The sequence below is a fragment of the Somniosus microcephalus genome, chromosome 6, assembly GCF_052327205.1.
Source record: "Somniosus microcephalus isolate GS21.2 chromosome 6, FLI_Smic_1.0, whole genome shotgun sequence".
NCBI lineage: Eukaryota > Metazoa > Chordata > Chondrichthyes > Squaliformes > Somniosidae > Somniosus > Somniosus microcephalus.
Window position 1 is genome coordinate 29,808,957 of NC_140992.1, and position 22,833 is coordinate 29,831,789.

General features: G+C 45.1%; 1 protein-coding gene across 1 annotated transcript in view; it reads right to left on the reverse strand.

The window, feature by feature from the left end:
• Window positions 1-22,833, reverse strand: part of dner (delta/notch-like EGF repeat containing) — a 333,612-nt gene that overhangs the window by 10,059 nt on the left and 300,720 nt on the right. Inside the window, exons 8-10 of the mRNA XM_085989907.1 lie at window positions 18,813-19,037; window positions 8,391-8,513; window positions 3,134-3,247 (exon numbers count right to left, since the gene is read on the reverse strand). Coding sequence (XP_085846033.1) covers window positions 3,134-3,247; window positions 8,391-8,513; window positions 18,813-19,037 — 462 coding nt within the window. The remainder of the gene's footprint in view (window positions 1-3,133; window positions 3,248-8,390; window positions 8,514-18,812; window positions 19,038-22,833) is intronic.

Below are 22,833 nucleotides of genomic sequence, written 5' to 3' on the forward strand. Positions count from 1 at the left end.
GATAGAAGATTTGAGGTTAGGATCAGATCAGCCATGATCTTATTGAATGGTGGAGCAGGCTCGAGGGGCCAATTGGCCTACTCCTGCTCCTATTTCTTTTGTTCTTATGTTCTTTAACCATTACGGGTAATCACACAGGCTGTAGGTGCGATGATACTTTGGGCAGAGTTTGGACTGGTACCAAGGAAAACAATCTGCCCAGCATTCTCTGCTGAATTATTCTCCATGGTGACACAGAAAGGGGTAATTTTCGAACTCTCCTCCGGGGCAGTTGCCGGGCGGAGCGGAGCGCCCGCCCATTGTAGAACCTGCAATATTTTAGTTCCATTGATTTCACACTTTTCTGTGTACCAATATTTTTCTGCTGGCAGGAAAGTAAGATATTCAATCAGAAATCAAACGACTGAAAATTACTGTCACAGCAACTGGAATTGAAATGCTTGACCTACGCAAATGACAAGAAAACCCATGAATGCCTGATCTGAAATTTAAAAAAAACAGGTCATGATGGAAATTGTACAGTAGGCCGGTCGGCCTCTGAAAGAGAACAAGATTTCAGGTGTAGCCCTACATCCAAACTTTGATCTGAAATCCTTTACAATCTCATTTCTCCCCTTGTCTGGGCATTACCCTGCATGCAATGTGTCCAGGTGGGGCTTCCTGCTGGGCACTTCTTCATGACAGTGTACTCTCTTACTCTAAGGACTGAATACATGAGGACCAGGCACAGCTATTACTGCTGTAGAACCACTCATTGAAGCAAATGAGCCACATCTTGTTCCGGGGAATAAATTGTTTTCCAAATCCCCAATCATGTCTTTTAAACACTTCTAAGATACACTGAATGTCTGAAAAGGGCACAGGAGGAGTCTAACTACACAAAATTTGATAATAACAGTGCTGCCATGCCATTAGCACAATAAAACAAAACAAGAATTCCTGCCGCTAGTAATTAAACACTGCAACTACACACAAATCTTCTCGAGAAACTACCAATTAATTGGCTGGCTATAATGTGTCATTCACCCCTCTGTGCGCACACCACCTGACACCTGAATCACACTCTAGGAGCAACCTCGGTCATCTGAGAGCTTCTGGACACTAAAACCTTAACAAGACATTCATTGAGTTTGCACGGTGAAAGTCAAAGGATGCAGGCTATGTAGATGCCTTGCTATTGAGCCTGCCGATAGATTTAAATGACACGAACATCATGGGCAAGGGTTTCTGCTTTCGGTGCAATCGGTGATCTGGGCGCAAATTGCGTTCAAAATTGCGCTAGTTTTCAGAAGTGCTTTTTTTTTTGCTCGCGTTTCCACTCAAACTCGTTTGCATATCGCCAAACGTAGAAGGATATGTTGATGGGGTGAGATGAAGAGGGGTGGGAGGAGGCTCGTGTGGAGCATAAACACCGGCATGGACCTGTTGGGCCGAATGGTCTGTTTCTGGGCTGTAAGTACTTTTTAATACTTTGCAATTGTAAAATCTGCCATGAACCAGTGCAATCGGGCAACATTTTAGAATGTTATTATTTTTAAATGTTGTATTAAAAAATGATTGAGAACGGTAGCATACTGGTTATGTCACTGGCCTAGTAATCCAGAGGCCTGGACATGAGTTCAAATCCCACCACAGCAGTTGGGGAATTTAAAATCAAATAATTAAATAAATTTTGAATAAAAAGCTAGTATCAGTAATGGTGACCATGTAACTACTGGATTGTGGTAAAAACCCATCTGGTTCACTAATGTCCTTTAGGGAAGGAAATCTGCTGTCCTTACCTGGTCTGGCCTATATTTGACTCCAGACCCACAGCAAATGCGATTGACTCATAACTGCCCCTCTGAAATGGCCAAGCAAGACACTCAGTCGTACCAAACTGCTACAAAGAAGTATCACCACATGGACTGCAGCGGTTCAAGAAGGCGGCTCACCACCACCTTCTCAAGGGCAACCAGAGATGGGCAATAAATGCTGGCCTTGCCAGCGACGCCCATATCCCATGAACGAATAAAAAAAACATAAAGGAGACGAATATAAACACCGGCATGGACCTGTTGGGCCGAATGGCCTGTTTCTGGGCTGTAATACTTTACTTTGTAACACTTAGTCATTGTAAAATCTGCCATGAACCAGTGCAATCGAGCAACATTTTAGAATGTAATTATTTTTAAATTTTGTAAAAGAAAAATTCCTTGACATATAAAAAGTGGTAACCTGATACAGTTTTATTAAAACAAATTCAGCGGACTTATTTTACAAAAATGAATTCCTGAACAGATGTAATGGGAAAGATTAATTGGCTATTACTAAAACAATAGTCAAATTAGTTTCCATCCAGATTGCGTGGTTTTTTTCAGCACAATTCGCCCGAAATTGGCTAAATCAGCGGCAAAAGATCGAGGAGTTTCAAGCGCAGATTGTGTTCAGCATAAAGTGAGTTTCTGCGATCTTTTGCGCTGGTTTAAAAAAGCTGAAAATGGGTTTATCACAAAAAATAAGCATTTTTAATCGGAGTGCCTAGTCCAGCACCTGTGAGAAACCTGATTTTAAATAACTAAAAATGACTTTAAAAAAAACTATACAGGATCATTTGCTAGTTATATTGGTGCTAATCAGTTTATTAGTAAATTAAAATAATATTTAAAAACTTTTGAAACGTGCCTATTAGTGTCTTTGCGCCTAAAAAAAAAGCTTAATTTTAAGAGCCTCCTCGACGGCCCGCAAGCAGGTGCAATTAGCGGAAACTCGCCATGGTGATTAATTCATCCTGGCCGGATTTGTGGGTGGGGCCGTTTTCTAATGCAATGTTTTGTAAACCAGCACAAAAGATCGCGGAAACTCACTTTGTGCTGAATGCAATTTGCGCTTGAAACTCCTCGATCTTTTGCGCTGGTTTAGCCAATTTCGGGCGAATTGTGCTTGGAAAAAAACCACGCAACCTAGGTGGAAACTAAATTAACTATTGTCTTAGTAATAGCCAATTAATCCTTCCCATTACATCTGTTCAGGAATTCATATTTGTAAATACTCAGCATGTGACATACTTTGCAAAGTTTAAAGCAGACTTTTGATGAGAAGGCTGAGTTAAGTGGCCTTAGAGCTAGTTATTTTACTGTTCTGTGCTACTTGCCTGCAAATCCAGGTACACAAATACAGGTAACATTTAGGTCCTTGCTGGTACAGGTGCCTCCATTCTGACAGCTGACATTGGCACAGGGATCCTTGTACAGGTCGCAGTGTTTACCTAGAAGTAAATAAATCAGTATTAAAACGTCCCAAGGTGCTTCACCGGAGCGTTATCAACAAAATTTGACACCGAGCCACATAAGGAGATATTAGGGAAGGTGATAAAAGCTTGGTCAAAGAGGTAGGTTTTAAGGAGCGTCTTAAAGGAGGACAGTGGGGTAGAGAGACATTGGCTGGGATTTTGCTCACTTCGGCGGGTCCAGGGCGGGCGGTGTCAGTGGCAAGTCACGGCCCCGCTGCTGGCTCCATCCCGCTCTGGAAAATGAATTTACGTTGGTAGGGCTTGTTAAGCCCTGCCCAGCGGGTTTCCTGGGCCAATTAGAGGAAGCGGGTCTGGTGATCTCAATCATGACGCGTCATCAGCCGGTTTCCTTAAAGGGACCATGGCCACTTTACTTTTGACATTTGTGCGGTCAGTGTTTTACAGCATTGAAGTGCTGCAAACACTGATAATGACTGCACAGAGGTGCAGGGCTGCACCCAGGCTCTCCCTTGACTCCCTCCGTATACTTATGGAGGGAATCACAGCACGCAGGGAGGTCCTCTTCCCTTCCCATAGATGGAAGAGACCTCCCCAGGAGACCAACACAGCCTTGTTGCACAGTGCACAGGAGGACACTAGCAGGGATGTCGTCAGGAGGACCTGGGTGCAGTGGTGCAAACGTTTCAATGATCTCATTATATCATGAAACGTTAGTACAAAGCCACACTCACCTTCATCGTGCTGTGCCTCTCATCACATCCCCATTACTCCGCCTTCCTTACCCTACTCCTGCACATCCTTACTCACACCAACTTACCTTGCAACCCCCCCATCCCACTCTCTCTATCTACATTATTACATCCCCCATCTCACTAGCCACCCCTCACCCTGACCCTCATTTTAGTCCAAACATACCAACTAGCAACACACAAGGGTAAGCACTTGGGTGTTTTATCCAATGTTCATGTAAAGTTTCTGTTAATGTGCTGTCAAACATTGAAACCTTTATTTTCAACACTTTCTGTTCTTGGACAGATGTGTGTGCACCTTTGGAAGTGACTTAGTGAGTTGCAGTGAATGTGAGTCATAATGGTACCCTCCACAATGGTGGTGCTTGTGAAAGTAATGGCTTGGACATTGTAGGGATGGTTTATGATGTTGGTGTGGGGTGGTACCAACCTGGCGCATCATGTGGCAGCCAGGGTGTAAAGTGTCAAGTGAAGTAAATTTGGCCATGGTGAGGCCATCCCTGGCCTCCTGAGCAGCAATGCGCTTGGGTGCTGATGCTCTCTGTCCTGTGCAGCATCAGGTGATTGTGGAGAAGGTTGGTGTTGTTGGTGCTGCTGGTGTGCCTGGTGCTGGGATTGATCGTGATTGGATTCTGAGGATCAAGGTGAGACAGTATAAAGGGCACCCATGTTGATGGAATAGATGGCAGATGAAGTAGAGATGACAGAAACATTTTGTCAATGGTGAGAGAGTTCTTCCAATGAGGAGATACTGGATGGAGAGTGGAAAGTGGAAAACCTGCAGAATCTGTGCTGGAAATGGACTGAGAAACGGCTTGTGGCTGAGGAAAGTGATGATCTGTCAGGTGGGAGGTTTTACTGTTCATTTGAAGCCGTCACGTAATCAGCTGGAGCAATGGCCACTGAACTCCCGCCTCAGGTTGACAACCGTGGTCCCCGAACAGCATGGTTCCCGTGTCCATGAAGTTAAAGTTAAAAAGTAAGTTAAAAAAGCCTGTTAAGGATTTGTTAATGACATTATAATGAGTTTAATTGGGTCGCCTGCCACGGCCTGTTGGGCCTGCTCAGTGCTAACAGACCCGACATTGGGAAAGGCACATTGTGGCGGGTTCCCGACCCGGTCACAAAAAACACTTTCCTACCTGACCCGCCACCGATCCCGCACGCTGACACCCCAGAAAATTCCAGCCGGAGTGTTTAGGGAGGGAATTCCAGAGCTTAGGGCCTAGGCAGCTGAAGGCACGGCCACCAATGGTGGAGCAATTAAAATCACGGATGCTCAAGAGGCCAGAATTTGGAGGAGCGCAGATATCTCAGAGGGTTGTAGGGCTGCAGGAGATTACAGAGATAGGGAGGGGTAAGGCTATGGGTGGATTTGAAAACAAGGATGAGAATTTTAAAACTGAGGCATTGCTGGACTGGGAGGCAATGTAGGTCAGCGAGCACAGGGGTGATGGGTGAACGGGACTTGGTGCGAGTTAGGATTCTGGTGGTAGAGTTTTGGATGATTAGATCGATGGTTTCCAAGCAGCAGCTGCATTGCTTGCGGTTATAGAAAATATACAAAGAAAGACAGACTTGCATTTATATAGTGCCTATCATGACCACTGGACGTTCCAAAGCGCTTTACAGCCAATGAAGTACAAAATCCACGGGCAGTGATCCTGGCATAATCGCTGGTGCCCTCCAGCACTGAGCAGTGCAAGGAATCCCTGCTCTGGCTTCATCTCCTTGGTTTCATAGGCCTTGTAAGGGATGGACAGAGATTCTGCCCCTCATAAGGTTGACTGGGAAATCCTGGAATCCAGGTGTATCGGGGTTCCTGCCTTTATCTGGTGGGTTCTCACGGTCTAACGCCATAACTCTGGTGGGAATCTAGCAGAACCCGCAAAGAAATTCAAGGCTAATAAATTTTAATGTGTCTTTTTCAGTTTTGAAATTGTTTTGAAACACAATTTAGGAAGAATTTCTGTTCTCGGAGATAAATTATTAGAAAAATCTGCCAGTAGAGGGTAAAACTTTAGAAACCTTGAAATTGAGTTTGGATGCTATAATGAGAGAATTCAGGTACCAGAGATGAGCTTGGATGAGCTAATGCCCTTTTCTCTTTCTTAACTTTTCTTTAATTTTCATATAAAAAAAACCTTTGTTTTAATATTTTGGTTATTTCTCCCTACCCACGCTCAGTTTGTCTACTATCAGGAGACCGGGGAGGTGAACTATCCCAGGCCTCTGCCCATGTTAAAATTCACCTAACCAATTTTTGCACCGTCCCTCATAGCCCGACTGAGACTGGCTGCGTGCGGGTTAGCAGACAGAGTTACTCCCACCTACCGCTCTATGGTGCTGCAGAATGCGGTGCCAGTCCAATCTTGACTATCATTTAACTGCTGGCATGCAGCCATTTTGATGCATATGAAAACAAGGAAGATTTAGCTTTTGACAGGGGAGTGAATGTCTGGTGCATTTCAATGATTAAGGGATAATCAGCATGGTGATAAAAAGCCATTATTGTGAGTTATTGTGTGTGGAGATGACTCAAGAACAATCCGCATCTGCTGTCGAATTACTGGTGGTTTTCTGAATGATTTGTATTGGTGATTATATTATACTTAAGAGTGGCAGAGGATAGGGTTGAAATGGGAAGGGTACCAGCGGTGGCAAGTCTGTGGCCTGAGGGAACGTAGCAGTTGCAGTGGCTTTTTTTTTTGGAGAGAGTGTGGGATCTAATCATTGCCTACTGAGCTTGTCTTAGGTCTATGCACAGGCTTCAGAAGATGGTAAGGTGAGACAAACATTGTGTTAAAGCAGGTATGGTAAGAGTCCCCTGAGATCAGAAAAAAACCTGTTTGTTACAATGAGGTTTATCGGAAAAAAGTGTGGAATAATGGGTTCCAACTGCAACTTAATTTCAGTTGTTTATTAACTCTAATTATTCAAGCTCCCCTCAATGAGTTTATCCACTGAATAGCTGAACCATACAGTCTAGCAAGATTCCCCTGGTCTTTGCTGAGTTAGCTGACCCCTGCTGGGGTAGGAACACTACAGTTGGCCATGGCCAATTTTCCTTTCCCTTTCCAAGATTCCGGGGGGGGGGTGGGGAGGAGAAATTCGATATCGCCCATTTTGGGGGCGCTAATATCGGCCGGGCACAAAGTTTAGCGCCCGGCGCTAATTATCGCCTCCGACTGCCAAATTCGCCCCTGAAGGTGATTTGAGCAGTAAATCAGACGCTACACACCTCTCATAAGGCGCAAACGTCAGGGAGCGAGGCGCTACCTCAGAACGCTACCGAAGCTCAGGCGATGCCAATTACCATGGAAGCCAGACAGACTGGTGCCGTCCAGTTCTTAAAGGGGAGGGGCCATCTTGCTGACCAGCCACACCCTGCTCATTGCAGCCTTGAATCTCGGCCTGGAGAGACCTCAAAAGCAATTGTGTTGGAAGCACTAATGGATAGAGCTCGGCACATAGGAACCACAAAAGTGGTTTGAGGGCCAAAACTCCTTAGGACAGCGTTAAAACCAAAAATTTTGCCGACAAGAAAAGGCAGGAAGCGCCCGCCTTTAAATAGTGCTCCCCCAGCCACTTCCCGACTTGAAAACGTTCCCTTCTACCTGTCGTTCCTAGCGGCAGGCGCTAAGGCAGGGGGCGCGACTCAATATCCGGTCCAGAGCGCTACCGGGGCGTTGCGCGCTTGACTGACGTCACAATCTGTGGGCGCAGGAGATCGTGGTGGTAGTGTTTAGCGCCACCGCAAAACAACTGGTCAATTGCTCGAGCGCTCAGTTCCTAGCGCCCCGTTAGCGCCCCCGGCGGTGCAAACGGGAGGCGCTAACCAACCGAATTTTTCCCCCCAGGTCTTGATTGCTATCCAGTGTGCATGTTAGGATAGAATATGATATAAGTTCAGAAACGTTATTCAGATCTATGCATTTTTCTATTCTATTTTATTTATGCATTTTATTTTATCTTTTCTTTTGGTCTAGTTTGTAATGTATTTTCTGCCACCTTTGGGTTCTCCACCTCCCGCCTCATATGATATTCTGGCTGGGCAAGGTGAGCTTCTCTGAGACTTCCATCAATGCTCTTCTGCAACTCACTGCTGATGTGCAAGAGTGGCCCGGAGGTGAGCAACTCTCCCTCTAGTTCTCCCTCCCTGTGGGGAACTGCTTGGCCTCTTTATGATAGAACAATGTGACCAGGAAAATTGCTGCATGGGGACATGTAGGAGCAGACCTCTACCATCTTTATGGAAAGCAACGCATCTGATCTGAATGAAAACATAAATGCATTTTGAAAGCTTACACTTTCAGTAGTCAAAGAGTTAAAGGTATATTCTTCTGCAGGAATAAGGGAATTTATTCAATGACCCAACATGTGTGCCTTAAAGACTCCCATTGACCTACCTTCATACTCAGCAGGGCACAGGCATTCATACCCATTTACCAAGTCATTGCAGGTGCCCGAGTTCTGACAAGGTACTGAAAGGCATTCATTGTATTCCTCCTCACAATACAGACCATGGTAACCTGCGGAGAACCAAATCTTCATACTTAAATCGTAACATAATAACATGCACTCATGGCAATGACTGCTTCAAACTGCAGCTGAAGGTGAGCCTGAAGACAAAAGACAGTAACTGATCTACATTAATAATGTATGAATCAATTCTACATAAATATGACCCAAAGTAGAGCTATGGGCAGCTTTGTGCTGTGGTCTTGCACCATATAGGTACTGGATTGAGGTTGCCCAAACTAACTTCCGTTATTGTAAGAAAACAAGACAATTCCACCCAAGATAATGATTATCTATATTTTATTTACTGAATTATTTTAGAGAAAATGTCGCTGTTGGTATGTTTTTAAAAGTGTCAAATAATTACAACATAATTTATATTTGATAAATTTACTCAAAGGATGACAAACAGAATGAGCTACCAGGCAATATACTGGAATAAAAGGCATTTGGGGAGTTCAAAGTGCAGTGGAATACTAAAGAGACAAGATGGGCTGAATGGCTTCTTGTCCTTGACTTCTTTATGCTCTTATGTGCATTCTTCAGAAAGGAAGAGACCTGTTTCAGATAGGGAGATCAAAATAGTGTTCCAGTCTGACCTGCACCACTGTAATTACATGTTGCATTTTATCTATACCTTTACACACTGACTAAAATATGCCTCTTGGAAAGCTTCACCTCTGCTCATAAATTAATGCCCTGCCTTACTTATCAGGAATAGTTTTTATATTTGTTCTTGGGATGTGGGCAACGCTGGCAAGGCTGCGTTTATTGCGCATATATTGCCCATCCTTTCAAATTGCTTCTATGCTGAGGAAAGCATTAAATGTTTCCATGCAAAAAGGTTCGGCAAGCCCAATTCCAACATTCACAAGTACTGCACTTAAGTTATCTCTGTGTTCATTATTTACATAGCAGCACTTTACATACAGGAGGAACTCTAAAATAACAACAGAAAACGCTGGAAAAACTCAGCAGGCCAGGCAACATCCATGGAGAGAGAAACAGTCAACGTTTCGGGTCAAAACCCTTCGTCAGGACTGAGAGAAAAGACAGGAAATGAAACAAAAGGCAGTTTGGGGGCTGGGAAATGGGGGAGGGGATGAAAGAAGAGACATTAAGAGATATTCAAGGTGAGACGAGATAGTAATAGGACAAGTAAAGAAACAAACAATGGCTCTAGATGAAGTGTGAAATGCGCTGGCAGAGTGAGAGACAGCTGTCATGTGGGAGAGAGGGAAAAAAAGGAAAAGGCACAAACCAAAAGTGTGGATAAAATATAAAAATATAATAGGGGCCGAGGTTATGGTCTGAAATTGTTGAACTCGATATTGAGGAAATCTACCTCTGGGCAATGACTCAATTTTAAGAGAATTTGTGAAAACAAACAGATTTCCACCCCAGTTTATACCAGGAACTTTTTTCAAAATGGGTTACACTATGAGGAAAATGCACTCCATAGCATCCTCTGCGCTGTGAACTTTGGTGGTGAGTTTTTTGTTTGAGTGTTCGCTCAAAGTCCAGAAGAAAAACAGATTAGTAGCGATAGATCCAACTGATATGAGCAATTGCATTATCAAATCACTAGTGCTTTAATCTAGTCATTTTTCTCGATGGAAATATAACGTCTTCCTGGAAACTTCAACATGGAGGTGATGCCCCTCAATTGTTGTATTTACATCTTTGAATGTTCTCCGTTCCAAGCCCTGCCACTGAACCACATCTTTGAATGTTCTCCGTTCCAAGCCCTGCCACTGAACCACATCTTTGAATGTTCTCCGTTCCAAGCCCTGCCACTGAACCACATCTTTGAATGTTCTCCGTTCCAAGCCCTGCCACTGAACCACATCTTTGAATGTTCTCCGTTCCAAGCCCTGCCACTGAACCACATCTTTGAATGTTCTCCGTTCCAAGCCCTGCCACTGAACCACATCTTTGAATGTTCTCCGTTCCAAGCTCTGCCACTGAATCACATCTGAAGTCCCAACAGATTAAAAATGGGAGAAACTGGGTCAAACCTGACTAGATCTGAATTAGTTGGATGAAGTTCAGAAGTAGCTGTTGCATAATCCACAATGCACCGATTCAGGCTCCTGAACACTCCTTTGGATCCTTAGTAGTTGAAAAAGAGGATGTTTTTTCTCTGTTGTTTTGATACGCTTTCTAACCAGTGATTACTATAACCTAGTTCCACCCACATGTTACATAAATAATAAACAAAATTTATATTGGGAATATAACAGGAAAGTTTTTTTTAGGTAAAAATGCAACTGTGACAGCTCTGTGCACGTCAGTACAGCTTGGTCAATAGATGGCAGTATTAAACCACAATACGTTTATTTTGGTGCAAAAAACACCCAGAAAATGCTGGAAACACTCAGCCGGTCAGGCAACATCTATGGAGAGAACAGAGAAGTTAACATTTCGTCATCATGAAGGGTCCGCACCCAAAAGGTTAACTCATCTGTTGAGCTAGTGTCCAACACAACCCACAGATAAAAGCAGAACATATTGCCCTCAAGTGCCCACACAGCATGTCTGTGATGACCTCGGTCATGATTTTTATGACTTCTGACATTTTTAATTATGTCTAATGCATTATTTTCCCCCAGGGCAAATTACCACCTTAACCATGACATTAGCTTACAAGTTACTGTTGCCGATATGAATAGATGAGTTCTTAACACATTTGTATGACATTACCCTGGGTTAATGCCTCTGCTAAAATAGTGGACAAAGGAATGTCATATTAATGTGTTCAGCATCTACTTGCCAATATTGCCAACAGTAATGTCTAGGCCATCATCTCTATATCACTTAATGAACAACAGTATAACCATTGGGTAAGCTGTTGACACTGCTCCTTCTGGGTAGTTCTGTTCCCAAATAATCGCATGTGTGAGATATACTGTACAGCATGATAAGTAGTGCCTGGACGAATGACATATTATGCACATTTGAGGAGGATCTTACATAGCTTCTTTTTATTAAAATAACTTTCTATGCAGCATGTATGACAAACATCATATTTCAATTACATTTTTTATATTCTGATTTTTCTCCTTATTTATTCTCACTAAAATGATTTCGCTCCCCTTTTTTAGATTTCCCTTGTGCCATGTGTCAATCATTTTTTGCCTGCAAGAGCAGGCGACTAACCTGCTCCCAAATCGCCAGCAATGGTGCTCGTGAGCCAGCCACAAGTCTGGGAGACTTGTCTACTGATTTTCCCTCATTGTGCCTCATTCAGTAGCATGTCTGAGATTGTTAGCTTGCCACTGGAGAAACAAGAGGGTCCATGTAGAACCAATCCTTGCTACAGTGCTTGGGCTGCACTGTCAAGCCAATAGTATAATTTGGCTCTAAATTCTTAGACTCAATGGAGGTAATTTTGACAGTGCACGATAGCGTAAAATGGATGATAGTGATAGAAATAAAAATCGGGAGAGATATAAAACGGGCTGCCGATTCGCTATCGCTATAAGTCCAAATTAACCCCAATCAGACACCACAGAGTGTAGGAAATAATAATGTCTCATTGATGAAGTGGGGTCCAGTCTTTTGGAATTAGAGTTAAGGCACATTATTGGGGCAGTACAAAGAGTTCTGAATATACCAACTGAACCCCTCAATTGGATCACTGCCTTGCATCTTGCTTTGTTATGCTAGACTAATAAAAGAAATACAATGGATCTTGATAAGCCAAAGTTAACTTTTCCTATTACCTGTCTATGGAAGTGGGTGGAATGAAACTGCAGTTGATTCATTAACATGGACAGAGGGGGAGAAATTCAGTTGGTTAGCGTCTCCCGTTAGCGCCTGGCGGGGGCGCTAACGGGGCGCTAATGAAGTAGCAGCGGGGCGAGGCGATTCCAGTGCCGCACGCCAAATCCAATTGCCCCTTAGCGCCACCGCTAACAGTTAGTGCCTGGGGCTTTAGCGCCATGCAGATCATGATTTCAGTGAGCGTGCAATGTTCACTGAGCGCCCGATCTGCCAAATTGATTATCGCCCCCTGCCTTAGCGCCTCACCCCGACAATGACAGGAAGAGGAGGCATGAAGCAGGCGGATGGCTGCTTCAGGGGCGGTATTTAAAGGGATCAGTCGCAGCTGTCAGGTTAGTGCTGTTTCACTGCTTCCTTGTCAGTTTGCCATTGTACAAAAGTTTAATTCAGTCATTTAAAGGTTCTTTAGTATCAGGAGTGTTGTGGCTACTAAAAATTTGTTACATTTATTCTGACAAAATTTCAAAGTGCTACACATCGTTACATTAATGGGGGCTGTACTGGCAGTTGACCTCGTCCTCCAGGATGTACAGTGGAGGGAGTGGAGACAGCGAGAAAGATTGCAAGATGTGGCCAGAGGGAGGAGGAGGGCCATCAGGGCTCTCAACAGGAGGCCTTACCCTCTGAGGTTATTCCGAGAGCACTTCTCCTACCCCAATTAAGTGAGGAGCAGTGCATTAGAAGGCTCTGCTTCAGTAAGGAGGTGGTCACAGAACTCTGCCTCCTCCTGCGACCAGACCTTGAGCCTCAGATCAGGTTGACCATGGCAGTCTCAGTGGCAGCTAAGGTCACTGTCGCCCTCAATTTCTATGCAAGCGGTTCCTTCCAGTTTGCAACAGGAGATATAGTGAACATCTCACAGTTCACCATCCATCGCTACATCCAGGTGGTCACAGAGGCTCTCTACAGTAGGAGAAGTGACTACATTTCCTTCCCCATCACCAGAGAGAAGCAGGACGAATGAGCATGTGGCTTTGCCAGGATAGCAGGCTTCCCCATGGTGCAGGGCACCACTGACTGCACCTACGTGGCTTTGCGGGCACCACATAACAATCCTGAGGTCTTCTGTAACCGCAAAGGCTAGCACTCACTTAATGTGCAGTTGGTGTGTGACCACAGACAGTGAATCCTCAATGTCAATGCCTGCTATCCTGGCAGCAGCCACAATGCCTTCATCCTGCGCCAGACTGGTGTGCCCTCACTCTTCCAGCCGCCACTTCTCCTACCTCCGATTAAGTGAGGAGCAGTGCGTTAGAAGGCTGTGGTCACTAAACTCTGCCACCTCCTGCAACTAGCCGCCACATCAAGCTTGCAGGCTGGTCAGAGACAAGGGCTAGCCACTCTCCACCTGGCTCATGACTCCCCTCTGCAACCCCAACACTCCTGCTCAGCACTCATATAATGAAAGCCATGCTGCCACCAGGAACATCATCGAGCAGACCATCGGGGTGCTCAAGCAACGGTTCCGCTGCCTTGACCGCTCAGGAGGAGCCAGTACTCGGCTGAGCGGGTGTCCCATTTTGTTGTGGTCTGCTGCATGCTCCACAACTTGGCCATCATGCGGGCCCAGCCCTTACCACCAGGGATTGCGGGGCCACCTCAGGAGGAGGAAGAGGGAGAGGAGGAGGAGGATGATGAGGACGAGGAGGAAGAGGAAGACAAGGACGAGGAGGAAGAGGAACAGGAGCGAGGGAGGAGGCAGCCACTCAATCAGCCTTCTGGAAGGGCGGTCCGTGATCGCCTCATCAGGCTGCGGTTCCAATAAATTAAACCCCAGATCCCCGTTGCTCACCACATCCCCATCATTCCATCCCTGTCACAGGCTATATCACAGCGCAAAGCTGAAATGAGAGACACCACAAAATCATCCAAAGCTAATTAATACATTATCAATAATCAGTGAACACATATTTACAACATCAATATTAGCTATTCACCCTGTGCAATCAGTTAGTGCCTCTCGTTACTGTGCCTTTGCCTACTCTAGTGCTCCTACGAACTGTTGGCCCAGTGGCTGCAGCAGGGCTGGTAGAAGGCTGCAGAGTGTCCGTCTAGGAGACTTCAGGTGGCCTTGCAGGCCGCCCTCAACCTGCTCTGGGCCTGGAAGGCCCGGCTGTAGACTGCGCCACCTCAGCATGGGCGGCAGCAGTCTGGGCTGGCTGGATGACAGGCAGCGACAAGGACAGTGGCGAAGTGCCAGTGGTGGGAGCAGGAATGCTGTCATCCTGAGAGAGGACAGCAGCTTCCTGCTCCACTGACTCACTGCCACTCCCCCCGGGGCAGCACCTCAGCATCACTACCAGTCTGCAGCAGCAAGGGTTGCTGGCCTGCTGTGACACTGTGAAAGCCCCGGTGGACGGTGGTCAACCCAGCCACGATGGCAGCTGTCAGAGCTTGCGTGGCATTAAGCTGAGGCTGCATGAGAGCAGTCTGAGAATCGATGGCACCAAGCATAGACTGCATTACAGCACTAAGATGTTGCGTGGCTTCCACCTGCGCTGCAATGGAAGCTGCGACATTGCCCATCAGACGCGGCATGAGGTCTGGGTTGCCACGGTCTCTCTGTGAGTCCACCATCCTTTGCAGATTGGAGATGATGGGCTCCATGGTGTGCGCAGAGCTCTGTGCAATGTTGGAGGCAGACTCCTCCAAGCTCCTTACCATTGCCGAGAGGCTCTTGGGCACCGTTGCCATTGCACCTATCAACTCCGCATGCATGCCCATCAGCCTTCTTCTAAAAGCCTCCCCATCGAGATCCTCATCTGAATCCTGTGCAGCAGAACGCACACGCGAACATGCCCTCCGGGGAGCTGACTTCCGAGCTACCTTTTCCCCCTGGCCTTGCTGCAGCCCACTCATCCCCAGTGCCTCACGTTGTGCAGATCCCCCTACTGTACTAGTCTCTAAAGAACGCATAGTGCCAGAACCTGAGCTGGTGCCTGCGGGTGAGACATGCAGTGACGCAGTGTGTTCTCCGTCCTCCTCTTCTTCCACCTCGCTCTCTATGGTACCCTCAGGGACAGGCTGCTCAACTGCTTGCTCATTATCTGAAAGCATAAAGACACAAGAATCGGGTTAAGGTGAGGGGAGGGGGGCAGGAAGGGAGAAAGGCATGCATACAGCATGATTAGCTGGAAAGTGGGAAAGGCCTGTGGGGTGAGGGGGAAGTGGGATGTGAGAAGAAGGAGTAGGGATGAACATATGTTGTCCCCAAGAGGGTCAACGTCGCCAGTGGCCACGGCGCCCACCACCTGGCGCCCAATGATTTGCAGCACTCTTTCCTCCAGCACAGACAGTGGTTGGGTGTCAGGTTGTCCCCTACCTGTGCGCTCCTGCTCCCTCCTGTTGTGAGTGACCTTGGCCTGCAAGGGAGAGTAAAGTGTGTGAGTGAGTGTGGAGTAATGTGTTTGGGTGATGTGCTTGTCATAGTTGAATAGCTGTCATTGTGTGCAAGATGTGAGATGTGGGTGTGAGTGTTGGCAGGTGGAGATTGTTGGTGGGTGAGTGTTGGGGGTGTGGCGGTATGGGCAGTGTGTGCAGACTGAGGTTCAGATGGTGGTATGTAGCAACTGTTGAAGCATTGACTCACCCTGACCACCCGAGTGAGGTTGTTAAATTTCTCCCTGCACTGTGTGTGGGTCCTGGGGACCACAGTGCTGCCCGAGACCTGCTGGGCTACCTCCCACCACATGGCGCGGAAGACTTGCGGTGAGGGCATCCTGCCACTTGCCGGGTACAGCACCGCCCTCCGTCTCTCCACAGCGAAGACCAACATCTCCAATGCTTGGTCACAGAATCGGCGAGCTCTCTCCCTGGGCCGTTGATCTGCCATAATGACACCTCCTTCAGTGGTCCGGTTCCTTCTCCTTGACCTTCTGATGCTTGCTGAGACAGCTGCAGAATCAGCACTGCTGAGAATGAGGTTTTGCAGCATGAATGAACCTCCCCTTTAAAGAACTGGAAAGAGCATGTGGCAATGATGACTAGCGATTAGACTGCACCTGAAATTGCTAAGTGCTTTGAGTCTAACACCACTGAGCTAGGTCATTAGCGCTTCCTTTCTTTGAGCGATGGCACTGAATTTTACCTGGCACTAAATCTCAAACTTTTCCAAAGTTAGTGCCCACTCCTGGGCTATAATGAATTTCTCCCCCAGAGTCTTATTTTATTTAGGTTAGAGTCCCAGTTCTATTTTTATGACCCATTTCAATCAGAATTCTTGCTCAAGTTAGATTCAGAGTAAAAACAGAAAATGCTGGAAATACTCAGCAGGTCAGTCAGCATCTGTGGAGAGAGAAACAGAGTTAACGTTTCAGGTCGAAGACCCTTCGTCAGAACTGGAAAAAGTTGGAGATGGAACAGGTTTTTAAGCAAGTGTAGGAGCTGGGAAAGGGGGGAGGGGAGGAAAGAACAAAAGGGAAGGTCTGTGATAGGATGGAAGGCAGGAGAGATTAAGAGACAAAAGGGATAATGGTGCAGGCAAAATGAGATGGTAACAGGGATTTTGCCTTGCACCATCATCCCTTTTGTCTCTTAATCTCTCTTGCTTTCCACCCTATCACAGACCTTCCCTTTTGTTCTTTCCTCCCCTCCCCCCTTTCCCTGCCCCTACACTTGCTTAATAACCTGTTCCATCTCCAACTTTTTCCAGTTCTGACGAAGGGCCACAGACCTGAAACGTTAACTCTGTTTCTCTCTCCACAGATGCTGACTGACCTGCTGAGTATTTCCAGCATTTTCTGTTTTTATTTCAGATTTCCAACAGCTGCAGTATTTTGCTTTTGTATTAGATTCAGAGTAAATCCATGGTGAAATGTTTTATGCAGAGTTACGGTGTCTTGCAGCAATGAGGCTGTGGAAGCCAAGGATATTAGGATAGAGCGTCAAATAGCCACTTGGGCATAAAACATGCATTGTGGACCGGCTGCCCATTATAAATTGCCTGATTGTCACAGATAAATGTAGTAATATGTATGTTCATAGGGCTAACGCTAAGGACACCAAATGGGGTTATGAACTTTAAAGATATTGAGCTGGAGAAAGATCTAGGTGTCATATTACTGTCATGAAGTGCTGTGAGGCTATAGCAAAACATAGAAACATAGAAACATAGGAGCAGGAGTAGGCCATTCGGCCCCTCGAGCCTGCTCCGCCATTTAATGAGATCATGGCTGATCATCCAAATTCAGTACCCTGTCCCTGCTTTCTCCCCATATCCCTTGATCCCTTTAGCCTTAAGAAATATATCTAACTCCTCCTTGAATATATTTAATGAATTGGCCTCAACTGCCTTTTGTGGTAGAGAATTCCACAGGTTCACCACTCTCTGGGTGAAGAAATTCCTCCTCATCTCTGTCCTAAATGGCTTACCCCTTATCTTTAGACTGTGACCCCTGGTTCTGGACTCTCCCGCCATCGGGAACATCAGAAGAAAACCGAGTGTTAGGATACATTACCAGAATGATCACGAACAAAATAAAAATAGTAAGCTGTCCTTGTATAAGACCTTGGTTAGGTCTCATCTAGAATACTGTGCTCAGTTTTGGTGCTGCTACATGGTGAGTGATTAGAGAGGCGTGGGAAAACTTTCAGAGGAGAGTGACTAGATTGACACCTAGTTTAAAGGCCCTAAGTTACCGTAATAGGCTTAGACAACCGGGGCTTTTTACTCTAAAAAAGTGTTGACTTTGAGGAGATTTTATTGAAACCTTTAAACTAATGAAAGGATTAGACACAATCCACGTAGATAAGACTATTTGAGTTAGATAGGTTTAGAGAGGACATGGGGACATGAGTATAAATTACATAAGCATAGAACTAGGCTAGATGTCAGGACTTATTTATTTTAACAGAGAGTTCTGAACCTAAGGAACAAATTGCTAAGGAACTCATGCAGTGAGTGCGGATGTGTTGCAAACGTTCAAACAGGAGATGGATGACTGGCTGACATTACAGCATTTAAAAGGTAGGTGGGTTATTGGGGGATGTGTCTCCCACTCACTGTAATCTCCTGGAATTTGTTTAATCCTCTTTGAGGTTGGAGAAGAATTTCTCAGAGTGTTTTTATCCCCCTAAATTGATCTAGGATTTTTTTCTCTGGCTTGTGCCTCGACCCAGAGATAGTGTGGCTGGTTAGATAAAGCTCATGGTGTGCATAAATTGCACTATGACGGTATAGGACAGGCTTGATGGACCAGCTGTCTTTTCGTGTTCGCCTTGTTCATATGTTTGAATGCCTAACTGTGATCTGATTTTGTCCCTGCTACCTACTTCTATGCCAGTGCATACAGTTTTTATTTTAATTTATTTGCCACATTGTATCGCACCATCATTTCCTAAGTTGACAGGCTATTCCAGCCATCTTTGGCTCAGTGTGCTAGAATTCCATATGATTATCTTAGAGGCAACTATCCTTCAAACACATAGTCACTTCTTTCCTGGAATGAAAATAGTCACTGTGCTACTGTGACATCCTTACTGAAGAAAGGAGGAAGACAATGAAGCTCATTGAGAATGTATCGTACCTGGGACACAAAAGCATTTGTAACTGGTTCCAACACTGCGGCAGATGCCATGGGAGCAGGGATTAAGGGCACAGAAGTCAATTAGCTGAGCACAGAGTGGTCCAGTATAGGCTGGACTGCAGTTACAACTATACGATGTGCCATCTGCAAAGCAGGTCCCATTGTTCTGGCAAGGTGACAAGGCACAAGGGTCGATCTTCTGTTCACATGCCGGGCCTGTAAAACCTGCAGTTTAAATCACAAAAAGCATATTATTAACACACAGAGAGAAAATAAACATGGTGGCAGAATACATACATGCTGAGACTTGGGGACTTCGAGACACACTGGGGGTGACTTTCCTCAGGCTTTCTCCTGTTCCGCCACTGTAACTTCAGCAGAAATCCCATTTACATGAATAAATGTTTCTACTGAACTTTCTCCGAAGGTATGGCGATGGAGAGGAAGAAGCCCCAAGAAATTTCAGCCCCAATGACAGTCTGGAGCAGTCATTGATGACTGACGAGGTAACTTGTCTGAATCTATTGTACAAGAATGGATGCTTTAATATTGTCAAATGTAAAGGCTTTCAGGATCTGGAAGGTTATTTCAGCAGGTGAATTCTAAACTGAAACTATTCACCTGATCAAGGGAATTGTGATCCTAAAAACTTGTGGAGTTTAAACAATATATTGTTTCAGCAAATCGAATCACATTCTTATGTTTTTTAAATTTTTTTTTTAGAGTGGACTAATGCAAAAATCAACACCATGGCTACAAGAGCTGGGCAGAGACTGGATATTCCATATTAAGTAGCTCACCTCCTGACCCCTCAAAGCCTCTGACATCTACAAGGCTCAAGTCAGGAATGTAATATAGAATACTCAACACTCGCCTGGATGGACACAGCCTCAACAACACTCAAGAAACTCAACACCATTCAGAACAAAGCAGTCTGTTTGTTTGGGGCCTCTGCCACTAGATTAAATATCTACCACTAACTCACTGTGGCTGCAGTATGTACCATCTACAGGATGCACTGCAGCAACTCACTGTCAAGCTTACTTTGACAGCATCTCTGTCCCCCACAATCTCTACCACCAAGGAAAAGAGCAGCGATATCGTGAGAGCACTATCACATCCAAGATCCCCTCCAAGTTATACACCATCCTGACTTGGACACGGATTGCCATTCCTTCATTGTTGCTGGGTCAGTATCTTGGAATTTCCTACCCAACATCATCAGGGGAGCACTATCACCATTAGGACTGCAGTGATTCAGGGAGAAGGCACACCTCCACCTTATCAGAGCAATTAGGGATGGGCAATAAATGTAGCATAGTCCACATCTCAAGAACAAAACAAAATGTGATTTTTTCCATATATTGAGTTCCCAATCTGCAGTTCATTGACTTGGTACCAAGAGCAGGTATTCTTCAATAAGGGAGTGAAGGAATAATGCATTGAGGTTTAGGTTTGTGTGATGCCTAATTTGGTAGTTGAGTCAAGCTACATAAAGCAAATTAATAGAAATAACCCAAAATCATGGCTCACCCCTAAGATATCAAGGACTGTAATTCCATGGGCTTTGATCCTGGCACTTATGCTGTACTGTGCCCACTGGTGCCTCCAGCACTGGCCTCCACTAGAATTTGCTTCCTCATTGGCCTAACTCTAATTTTAAGGTTATGCCCTCTTGTTCTGGATTCCTCCACCAAAGGAAATAGTTTGTGTCTATCCTATCAAATCCCTTTATCACCTCAAGTAGATCACCCCTCAACCTTTTAAACTACAGGGATACAAGCCAAGTTTAAGCAACCTGTCCTCATAATTTAACCCTTTAAGCCCTGGTATCATTCTGGTGAATCTGCCACGGCCAATATATTTTTGTACCTGTGCACTAGCTCTTAGTGGTTTGTGCACATGGATATTTAAATCCCTTTGCTGCTCCACAGTTCCTATTTTCTTTCCATTAAGAAAATATTCTGATTTGTCTTTCTCAAATCTAAAGTGGATAACCTCACTTTTCAGAAAGCAGGAGCTGGTAATGGTTCTGCTGTTGCCATTTACAGCTCCTCTAGACCCATCTTTTGTTTCTTTACTTGTTCCATTACCACCCCTTTTTGCCTTCCACCATCATCCCTTTTGTCATTTAATTACTCCTGCCTTCCACCTTATCACAGACCCTCCCTTTTGTTCTTCCCTCCTCTGTCCTACCCCCGTCTTTCACTGCCTCTCTACTTGTTTAAAAACTGTTAAATCTCCAACTTCTTCCAGTTCTGACGAAGGGTCATCGACCTGAAACGTTAACTCTGTTTCTCACTCCACAGATGCTGCCTGACCCGCTGAGCATTTCCAGCATTTTCTGTTTTTATTTGAGATTTCCAGCATCTGCAGTATTTTGCTTTTGGATAACCTCACACTTCCCCACATTGAACTCCATCTGCCATAGTTTTTCCAATCACTTGAGTCTGTCTATGTTGCTTTGTAGCTTCATGCTCCCATCTACACATCTTACTGTGCCTCTTAACATAGCATCATCTGCAAACTTGGATACAGAATCATAGAATCATAGAATGGTTACAGCAGGGAAGAAGGCCATTCAGCCCATCGAGCCCATGCTGGCTCTCTGCAAGAGCACTTCAGCTAGTCCCACTCCCCCGCCCTTTCCCTGTAGTTCTGCAAATGTTTTCCTTCAGGTACTTATCCAATTCCCTTTTGAAAGCAATGATTGAGTCTGCCGCCACCACCCTTTCAGGCATTGCGTTCCAGATTCTAACCACTCACTGAGTAAAAAAGTTTTTCCTCATGTCGCCTTTGGTTCTTCTGCCAATCACCTTAAATCTGTGTCCGCTGGTTCTCAACCCTTCTTCCAATGGGAAGTTTCTCTCTATCTACTCTGTCTAGACCCCTCATGATTTTGAATATCTCTATCAAATCTCCTCTCACTCTTCTCTGCTCTAAGGAGAACAACCCCAGCTTCTCCAGTCTATCAACGTAACTGAAGTCCCTGGAATCATTCTCGTAAATCTTTTCTGCACCCTGTCTAAAGCCTTCACATCTTTCCTAAAGTAATATACAACTCTCCATTTCTTCATCTGTCATTACTCTTTCTCTCTCATATATATATATATATATATATATATATGGTGAAAAGCTGAGGCCTCAGTACAGATCCATGGGGAACATGACTTGTCACATCCCGCCAATCAGTGAACATCCCTATCCTTGGTCTCCTACCTCCCAACTAATTACTGACCCATATCACAAGGGTACCTCCAATTTAACGAGATTAAAACTGTACTTCCGGTAATCTGACCCAGTTAATCAGTCTTCTCCAAGGGTTGGTGATTCAGTAAAGCTATACAAATACACTTAACAAAATACTAGAACTTAACATTGACAATGAGCACTTGGTATGTTTATTGTTCACAATTTGCCTTTGATGAGTAGCGCGGTCTTATCTGAACGATCCCTTCTTCATCAGGGTCCATCAATACTTCAACCAAGGCTCTTTAATCACTTGTTGTGAGATCGCTGTATTTTTGTAGTTACATTAACCTTAGAGTGTCAAGTTGATAACAGCTTTCCTACAACAGGGAGTGAAAATTGATGGGCGAATCAACTTGGAGACCACCCCCACCCCAGCAGCTAGTTTCTGGTAATGGCAGATGGATGAACTAGGCCATTTTCCCAACAACTGTGCAAACAACAGTGCAGGAAGACCCATAAAGAGAGGGCGAAAATGAATTCAAATTGATAAACTTCCCTCCCCCTTCAAAAAAAAGGTATAAGGGATGACAGTGCGATACCAGCGTGCAGCACTGGCACTGCTGCTCCAGGCTATATCAGATAATTAGACCATTCGACCCATCAAGTCTGCGGCAGTACTTTTTCCTTATTCTTTTTCCGGTCAATTTTCACTCTCTTCTCTCGAAGGCATTGTCTCCTCTCCAGGGATATGGCATCTATGGTGAGGGTATGGAGTTTGTAGCAGGCGTCAAAGACAATTCCTCAGGTCTTTCCCAATGTTTAGCTGGAG